Source organism: Macrobrachium nipponense, chromosome 1, assembly GCF_015104395.2.
Source record: "Macrobrachium nipponense isolate FS-2020 chromosome 1, ASM1510439v2, whole genome shotgun sequence".
Lineage (NCBI taxonomy): Eukaryota > Metazoa > Arthropoda > Malacostraca > Decapoda > Palaemonidae > Macrobrachium > Macrobrachium nipponense.
Window position 1 is genome coordinate 45,720,449 of NC_087200.1, and position 10,064 is coordinate 45,730,512.

Below are 10,064 nucleotides of genomic sequence, written 5' to 3' on the forward strand. Positions count from 1 at the left end.
TGGTAGTCGTACCAGTGGTCCAAACGATTACCCAGCATTTATCAAAGATTCGTTCTCCATTTCAGGTAGTTGACTTTTTTCCCACCTGTTTTTGATTGTTTGTGATCAGTTGCCCGGGATATGTTCACATGAAATGTTTTACAGCAGTGTGATGATACACTTGGTTGACATGAAAGAAAATTAAGCATTTTTGAATTACGCGTTTTATCTCTTTTGTTCCGCTAAGTAAAAGTTTCCTGTTGGAAGGGTTGGTTACGTGCTCGACTACCGATCTTAGGGTCTGGGTTCGATTACCCGCTCTGCCAATGCGGAATCAGAGGAATTTATTTCTGGTGATAGAAATTCATTTCTCGATGTGGTCTGCATCCTACAATAAGCTGTAGGTTCCGTTGATAAGTAACCATTGGTTCCTAGCCACGTAAAGGTATAGGAGAGTTGTGAATCAGCTCAGTGGTCTGGTAAAACTAAGATGTACTCAACTTTTTTCCGTTAAACAATTCAGGAAGAGCCTTTCCTTATCTTTTAAGAAATGATTTTACACCAGAGGATTACTGTGCTGCATCTCTATCACATGCTCCATCAAATCGTCATAATTACACGAGTCACTAAATGGGGGAAAACAATTCCCAATGCTGTCTTTGTAGGGATACATGATTTAAGAATGAACAAAAGGAACCTTTCGGGAACCTGCTCGTTTCACATTTTCATTGCGTGTTTTCAAAATCTCTCCTTTGCACACATAGATAATGTTCCTAAGAAATACGTCACTTGGATTTGTTTAGCCACTTATTTCCACGTTAACACGCTCTTGAGTTATCTACTAGTGTGTTATGAAAGGAAATTGTTGAACTTCCTAATATATGTAATTAAGTGTAAAATAAATAGCTGCTAGTCAAGCATTTTAAAGGCCTCTTTCATTTACCCATTCGTACAATAACTAAGTCAAGGCATTTTGCTATACTAACACATTTCATGCAGCTTGTGACTTGACGTGCTACGATTATTAGCCAAAACAAAAATAAATTTAGAGAGAGAGAGAGAGAGAGAGAGAGAGAGAGAGAGAGAGAGAGAGAGAGAGGCTTCAATAACGTCACTTACTTCAAGTCTGAGAGTATAATAATGTTATAAGAGAAAAATAATCGTGATAAAATCCTTCCGTTTGCAAAAGTAATTTTTATACATCTGACATCTCCAAGGAGGACAAAACGCTTATTGTTCGGAACTTTACCGAATCCTTGCTTTAATATTCTATCTTGCAAACGATAACTAAAGAAGAGCTTTTCATTCATTTTGTACTCAATCCTTATTCATTTAGAGCACTGCATACACGTATATTGAGGGCTGGCTCTGGAGCAGTACTTATTACTTCAGCTTAGAAATAAAAAAGAAAAGGACGTAGTTGCTAACAGATAAGAGCGACATGTTATGATCTTTTGAAAAATAAGGATGGAAATTGCATTTCCTCTGATTTACTTTTGTGAAAAAAGGAACGAATGTTAGTTTACTGCGATCTCTGTCCATTTTGAATACTAGTATTTTTAATTTAATGTCTTATTTATCCTTCTTCTTCTAGGGCAAAATTTCCAAAGGAAAGCTGGCAATACAAAGGTCAGGGTGTAAGATATCAAAAGCTATTGTTTCAGGAATACCGAAACAACACAAAGATTCCAGAAATTTAGGCACTACTGATTGGGTTTATTTATTCTATTCGTAATATTTTTCGTAACATATCGGGACAGATAGTTTTTTTTTAATATAAATCATGCATTTCCATCTTTCGCTATCTCTACTGACTTTTTTTCCCTCTTTTCCGTTTGCACTTTATAGCTTTATTTTTACTAACATTCTCTTTACGTTCTCTCGTCCTGCTCATGATGTTTCTCTGTAATGTTAATTGATAAACATAAGCCACTCCACACTCTACAGTTTAGCACCTGCTTTTCCTTGATCTTATTGTGCTTTCGCTCATTGTTCCATTTATGATAAGATTAAGTGGACTCGGAGAGATAATATAGATAATGTCTTAGACACACTTATACACACATATATTTAAAAAAAAAAAATATATATATATATATATACTATATATATATGATAGTATATATATATATATATATATATATATATATATATATATATATATATATATATATATTCGATATTAGGTAATAATTGTAGCTTATTATATGCGAGAAGAAAAATGTTAATTGTGCTTAGGTGTAAAAGCTTCAAGATTGATAATATATATATATATATATATATATATATATATATATATATATATATATATATATATATATATATATATATATATATATATATATATATATATATATATCAATAACCTGATCACGAAATATATAAAACGTGATGCTATGTAAAAAAAAAAAAAAAAAAAGGCAATGCCACGGAGGAAAATGAAAAACGAGAACTGCCGAGATCTTTCTTAACGACCCTTTACCAAGGGCAAGTATTGCTAAAGGGTCGTTAAGACGGAAAGATCTCAGTCAGTTTTGGTTTCTCATTTTCCTCCATGGCATTGCCTCAACACACATATATATATATATATATATATATATATATATATATATATATATATATATATATATATGTAGAGGCAATGCCATGGAGGAAAATGAAAAACCAGAACTGACTGAGATCTTTCCGTCTTAACGACCCTTTAGCAATATTTGCCCTTAGTAAAGGGTCGTTAAGAAAGATCTCGGCAATTCTCGTTTTTCATTTTCCTCCGTGCCATTACCTTTTTTTTTTTTTTTACATAGCATCACGTTTTATATATTTCGTGATCAGGTTATTGATATATATATATATAATATATATATATATATATATATATACATATGAATATATATATATATATATATATATATATATATATATATATATATATTATATATATATTATTATTAATCTTGAAGCTTTTACACCTAAGCACAATTAACTTTTTTCTTCTCGCATATAATAAGCTACAATTATCACCTAATATCGAATTTATTATACCTTTTGAATAAATTACATCCAAGGAAATTATAGTTAAGAAAAGCGTCCGGCTCATCCTGGATTCGGACACCGTCTTCCTTCTGTTTTAATTACAGCGATAGACGGTCGGTTAGAATCCGCTTCTCCGTAAGTTATTACTAAGGTATAGTAAATTCGATATTAATAGATGTTTTTAGCTTTATTTTAATGAATATGAAAATTTTTTTTTTTAAATGTACTGGATTTATGATCTGTGAAAATTCGGCTATGAAGCCAAGCACTTGGCACTTCAAGTACTCAGTGCTTATACGGTGAAATAGAAAGAGATGCAGATGTTGGACATCAAAGACTGAAGAAAGGAAAGCTGGAATGGAGGTCAAGTAAAAAGCAAAAATGTTTGTGTAGCTAGGAGCCGAAAAGAGACAGCAAACAACCTTTGGCAATGCTTACAGTGCGTCAAGGGAGGTGCACAGGCGGCACTAACTCCTATGTTGATATAGTTCTAGAGAAAAATGACGTATTTTATTCCCGAATAATATTACGAAGGAAAAGAAGTAAACAATTACTCGACATTTTTATCACTGCAATTGATTATACAAATTTGTTTACAGAAATAAGCTTTATATGAAAGACACGTAGAGACAGAGCTGCACATACTTGATAATAAACCTCTGCTAAGCTTAAATAGTTAGCGGATAGCTTGACTGGCATAGAGAACTGCTTTCTTTGTACCACCAGTTAGTTAGTCATTTTGGCTGAAGTTCGAAAATATCTTGACATATTCATTTACTGCACTATTGGAATTATTATTATTATTATTATTATTATTATTATTATTATTATTATTATTATTATTATTATTATTATTGTTGTTGTTGTTGTTGTTGTTCAAAAGACCAAGGCCACAGGAAGGGGGCCGTTGACTTCAAATTGAAGCTTCTAAAGAAGCTACAGAAGACAAGAGGAAATACCGAAAGAAGACATCAGTTATTTGAGAAGCGAAAATGATCAATTAAAAAATGAATAGATAAATAGATGTAGATCAAAACAAATTCTTAATGTACAAGGTGACTTGCTTTAGGATAATAATGGATTGTAATTTTTCTTGAACTTTTAAGGTTCTAATTTCACAGCATCCTAATCTCTTTGGAAAACTAAAAATGCATTGATAATCCTTTGGATGCAAAGTTCGTTCATGTTCACTGCCAAATTTGAAAACACAAAATACAGATTCTGTTATTCTGTCTTTGATAAACGAATGCGTTTCTCAACTAGACTGAAGTTTTAGTCAAAATTACTAATAAGTAGCTTACATGAAATTCAAACAATTTATTTTTTTATGGACGAAAACAACATTCAGAGACGACTCATACTTCGAGTACATTTTGAGATGATGATTAGTAACTGAAAATTTTCGTAAATATGTTTCCAGTAAAAGGAACAGACAATATTTTCGAACTACATTCATATTGGACTCCTAGGAGCGATGTTACCGCTCTTTTGTCACCATTTTATTATTGGATTTGTACCAAGATAACGGTGAATGATACCGTTGAATCAGGAACAATAAAAGAGGAGTATTTGCCTCATAAAAGAATGCATAAAAAATAAGAAATTAACGAGGAAACAAGAGATATTTGGATGATTAATGACCTACTCACACAAATTAAAATAACTTACAATCTTAAGAAAATAATTCGTAATAAATAAACTAAAAGAGACTAGTAGTTGCTCGAAGTTGACGTGGCCAATATACGTAACCATAGAATGATTCAGGTCAGAACCATTGTAAAAATTTTACATTTTCATTTACGCCCGATGAAAAATGCACCAAGAAGGCAGGCGCAGGTTGAGGGCAGCTTGAAGGTCTCGATGGCGAAGGGGAAGTACTTGTCGCAAGGATCATAGACCAGGAAACGGTGGTAAATGGATTTCTGGAGGCATTTGGACTCGTGGCAGTGGGGCACCAGAGGGCATGGCCCGTAGCTGAGGCACTCTTCGATTCGCGTCGTTTGGGTGAAAATCTCGTAGTCGACCTGCGGAGTAATGTTCGGTAAGTTTCAGGAAATGATGCTCCCAGATCATGTTTAGTCAGTTTCAGGAAATGCTGCTGCTATACAGAGTTTGGTAAGTTTCAAGAAATGCCGAGTTCGAGGGTATGAGGAGTTAAAATGAGAGAGAGAGAGACAGAGAGAGAGAGAGAGAGAGAGAGAGAGAGAGAGAGAGAGAGAGAGTATCTTGTGGATAATTTCGCTCAGGTGGGGTAAGGATCACCTCGTCGAAGTCTGTTCGTTTGTAGCTATGGTATGGTACGTTAAGTGAAATACTGATTACTCACGAATTATTATCTATCTCTCTCTCTCTAAAAAACCTAGATAAAGACCCTACAATCGACCAGGTTCTTAATTCGCTGTTCACTGACAAAAGCGTAATGCATTTTAAGGAAACGCTCCCACATCATTTCTTACTTCGTCCTGTTAGGTTAGAGTATTGAGAGAGAGAGAGAGAGAGAGAGAGAGAGAGAGAGAGAGAGAGAGAGAGAGACTCGCACTCTTCTTTATCAGTCTGAATGATTTTCAGCTTGATGAACATATGTTCTATACAATTAACTCAAAACGCAAAAGATGTGTTGTTGAGATGATGCTGTTAGAATATGTTTATGTTTACTGTCACTGAATAAAAAGCTTACAAAAGTACTGAAGGTTTAAGACTTCTGTTAGTGAATCGACGTCAAGTATAAGAATTGCAATGATTAAGACTGATAATAGAAGCAAATGTTTTAGTTGCGACGCAATTATTTATTTTTGTTTCAAGGACTATTTTTGCTGCCTATAATAAATGCCCCTGAAAACAACGTTCACTGTAATGTTAGAACACGAGTATCATGTGAGAACTGTCATTTTCTTGTCGTTTTTCTTTCATTATAAAAAATGCCTTTTGGCCTATGAAAATACTACTTGTTTTCTTTGTGTATTTTGTTTAATCTCATATGAATTGTTTTTCTGAAGGTTATTGATTCGAGAACAATAATATTCGAAGCAATGAGCTCATAGTGCAACACTAAAAGTACAGTCAGTGGGAAATGGCATAAATAAATTTTTTTTTAAATTGGAAATAATTAGATAACCATAGCAAAGGAGGAAAATGCCCTTATGAAGAAATCAGTGAAAAGTATATTAGATCAATATGGATAAAAACTTCAAACTTCACCCCAAGCCAGTCAGACCTTGATATTGTTGACGATAATCCTCCAGTAACCGTCAGTGTTGATAGCCCGAAGTGGTCTCACGTAGCCGATCTCCGAAGGGCACAAGTAAGTCTCGTCGAGGTACCTCGGGAGGTCGACGGAGTTGAACCTGGAGAGATCAGCTACGTCGGCGTAGAGGGAGAGGACCTCGGCCTTGTGGTAGTGGATGGCTTCCTTGATGTCGTACTCCGGGTACTCTTTGTCATAGAGGCACCAGGGTTTGGTCGTGTTGTAAGAGCATTTGGGCACACTCTCGTATCCATGGCACTTATAGTCGACTTCGTGGGTATGGTATACAGCGGGCTGGGGACTCGGATAAACTGGGTATGCTGGAGTGACTGGCGGATAAGGCGTTACGGCCGGGTAAGCGGGAGTTACGGCGTATCCTGGCGTTACGGCTGGGTAAACGGGAGTCACGTGATGGTAGGACGGGGTTACGGAGTGGTAAGTAGGGCCGTAGATGGTGGGGTTGTATGCCGGGGTGTAACCGTAGTGGGGTTTGGGCGTCGAATGGTAGTGGGTTCCGTGATGGGCGACCAATGCAGGTTTTGGGTCTGCTTTCGGGTCTGCCTCCGGTTTGGCTTCCGGTTTCCCGAGGACGACGACTGCCAGAAATAATATCAACTGGGAAAGAAATAAAGAATAGATAATAAATATAATAAAGCTTAAAGGAAAAGAGAGCCATTGGCCATCTCATGATGTCATCTAACCTAAGATGCACACGAGACTAATGACTCCAGCTTAACCTATCCTAAGGTGCAGTGTCCAACCTAACCTTTCCAAGGATAGACGTAACCTCAACCCCAGGGGTTAGGGTGCTCCAAGCCCCGGGTATGGGAGGTAGGGAGAGGGCTATCTATGCATTACCTTAATATTCGCTGTTAATGAAAATTGAAATGGCAACAGAGCTCTTGTCTGGTTTTAATATACAGGAATTTCTGAAATGACGGTGGTAAAATCAGTCATGAAATAAATTACAAATAAGTTAAAAAATTTTAAAATAATGTTATGTACAATAGAGGTTCACAATCAAATTTATGATTTTTTTTATATCGAAGCAGGTCATAAACACATACATATCGCATAATATCGAAAACAGTTTGAAAACAAGTCAGCGGCCATAAGTGGAAAACGAATCTTTGGCAAATGCTGGAAAATCATATAAAGAATTGTATAATCACCGATAGGTCGTTGACTTGTATTGAACACGTTTGTGATGTGCGCAATAAACTGCCAACGGGCGCTATATAACTATATAGGGCATATTTTATTGCAGTGTGGACTCAATTTTAATTAGAACTAATATATGACGTATACTATAAGAGGCATTAGCTTTTGGTGGTAAAAGTACATAATTATTTATTAGGAAAGTTAATATACCCGTAACCACAACATGAAGGACGAACAGCAACAATTTGCAACCATTGTCGTGAGAAATTAACCGAGTAGCGTCTAGCAAAAAAAAGAAAAAAAAGTGAACAAGTGGAAATAAACACTGAAAATAATGTAACCAACTTCTCCATTAGACGTTTGACACTCACGATAAAAGAGAGGAAATGAGAATGAACGATGAGCACCTAGGGAACCAGGGTTCAAGGCCAAAGATCGTGAGTAATTGGCACTAGTGACTAGAGTAAGACCTGGTACTCGACTCAAGTTATTTCTGGGCAAGGCTGAGGAAAGACATCATTAAGCTCATATTACAGTAATTGACGAGCTGGTTGGTATGCAGAATCAATGATAGGTGTTTTCTGCTACTGAATGCCCGTATTTATATATAACTATGTATACGTGAAAGCACACAACTGTACACCGGTGTTCTCATATGTGTGTTTGTAAACATATAGACATTGAACGTAGGAGCAAATACTTTAATTGGCTTAATATTAAATGGATACGTTGTATATATTACAGTAAAATAGATTTGCATATTTGCAACGTACATATACATGCACACATAATTACATGTGTTAACAAACCAACACCCGGACCGCCCACCCAACCCCACATTGCTTACGGGGACATGTCTCACATGACAACCATTAGATAGCATGGGACATCCTGAAGGGATATTCTTAATACACACAATAAGGCATCTCCATTTTAGCGAAGGCAACTGAATCAAACTCCGAGCTATAAAAAAATTAATTAAATTTATTCCAGGGAAAACAATCAGCTCTTTTTATTAAGGTAATTTGGACTAACTAGATCTTTGACAAATACAGACGACACATATAGAAAGAACGGATTGTTCTCCAGCGATACTCGTGAAACAGAGCCAAATCCAAAATCTGTACAATCAAAGAACTCCTACAGAAAATGAAACTCCTCCATTTGAACATTGATATGTTCATTCAAAAAAATTAAATATCACATAGAAAACTCAGTGTCTCTGCATATTTACTCCAGTAATCAAACATTTCCATGGGGCTTAATCACAAAGTAGAGGAGCTCCTGTTAAAAGGAGGACAAGGCTCCATTATAATTCAACCACATGTAAAATATCAAATAAAAAGGAAAATGCATAACAGAATAAAATACTAAACGTAAAGAAAAATTTCATTACACCGGTACATCTCACAGAGAATGCCAAATAAACCCATACACTAAAAGAAAAGGGCTTTGTACAAAATTTCTATTCACTTCTCTATGGCCATCTCTAAAAAGAGCAAATTTTAAACTGTAGTGAACTATAATTCTGTAGACACCCCTGAAGCAAGATGGAATGCTATAGACAAACATAGAACTCTATGATAAGACACTCCCCACTGTATGACGTTGATAAGCGGGAAGACTCCATTTCGTCACCCACCACCTTTCCGGTCATGCACAGAAGCCATGTTATAGGCGGAGAGGAACGACCACCGAGTGCTGATTACCATCCATTTCGAAGAATGTGACGTCAACGTTAAAAGATACGCATACACAGAACGAAGCGTTGTAAACTATGTGCAACTGGCAACAAGATTGCAAGGAGGTTTGCCTTCTGTCACCGTGACGTGAAACTGCTGCTCTTCCGCCCGTATTGCTACAATTATCTATGGGTGTTCCCTCTGGACGAACTATACCCGAGAGCCCATGAGACGTATCACTGTTGTGCACAATGACATTTTGAGACGCCTCACAATTTCACAAACACTCCTCGCTACCACTCCGCCGCTCAGATGTTCACAGAAAACCACCTGGACAATTAAAAAATTATTGTGAAGCGAACAATGTCCAGTCGGATTACCCAACTGCAAAACAGCAGCAATTCGCTCATACAAAGCATCCTAAACAGTGAGGCAAGAAGATCTAAATTGTGGGGAAGATGGGAAAAGGAGGCGTTTGTTCCCTAAATTACTTAATCTCTGTCTTGATTATTATATTTCTGCGGTTACTGTTATTACTGATATTTTACTTTTCATTATTACCGTGAATATTATCAATTTAGAAATTTTCAACATCCAATTTTTGTATTTAGCCCTCTGGATCTGAATACTGTAACCACGTAAGGTCTCTACCTGCAATTTAATTATATACAATCTGTTCACCAATTATTATTACTTTTAATGTTTTTTTTTAAAACTAATCCTAATATTATTACTGTTATTATGATTACTATCATTTATACTACAGCAACTGTGTGGATATTGCCGATTATTCATTTTTTATCATGTTACATCATATATCTAGAATTTGTATGTTACTGTTTGTACTTTGTATACTCCATTTATATGGCCTTGAGCTGGAAATAAAATTTACTATTATTATTATCATCATAAAACTATTCGACAAATCCACTCTTCGATCTCCCGAAATGAGATTCTCCTGTCTT

The 10,064-nt window shown here is 35.8% G+C and overlaps 1 protein-coding gene across 1 annotated transcript in view; it reads right to left on the reverse strand.

Annotated features, from left to right (window-relative positions):
• Window positions 1-3,566: 3,566 nt before the first annotated feature.
• LOC135220160 (protein spaetzle-like) overlaps window positions 3,567-10,064 on the reverse strand; it is a 10,824-nt gene continuing 4,326 nt past the window's right edge. The window contains exons 2-3 of the mRNA XM_064257452.1: window positions 6,227-6,871; window positions 3,567-5,036 (exon numbers count right to left, since the gene is read on the reverse strand). Of these exons, the coding sequence (XP_064113522.1) occupies window positions 4,806-5,036; window positions 6,227-6,871 (876 nt within the window). The 3' untranslated portion in view covers window positions 3,567-4,805. The remainder of the gene's footprint in view (window positions 5,037-6,226; window positions 6,872-10,064) is intronic.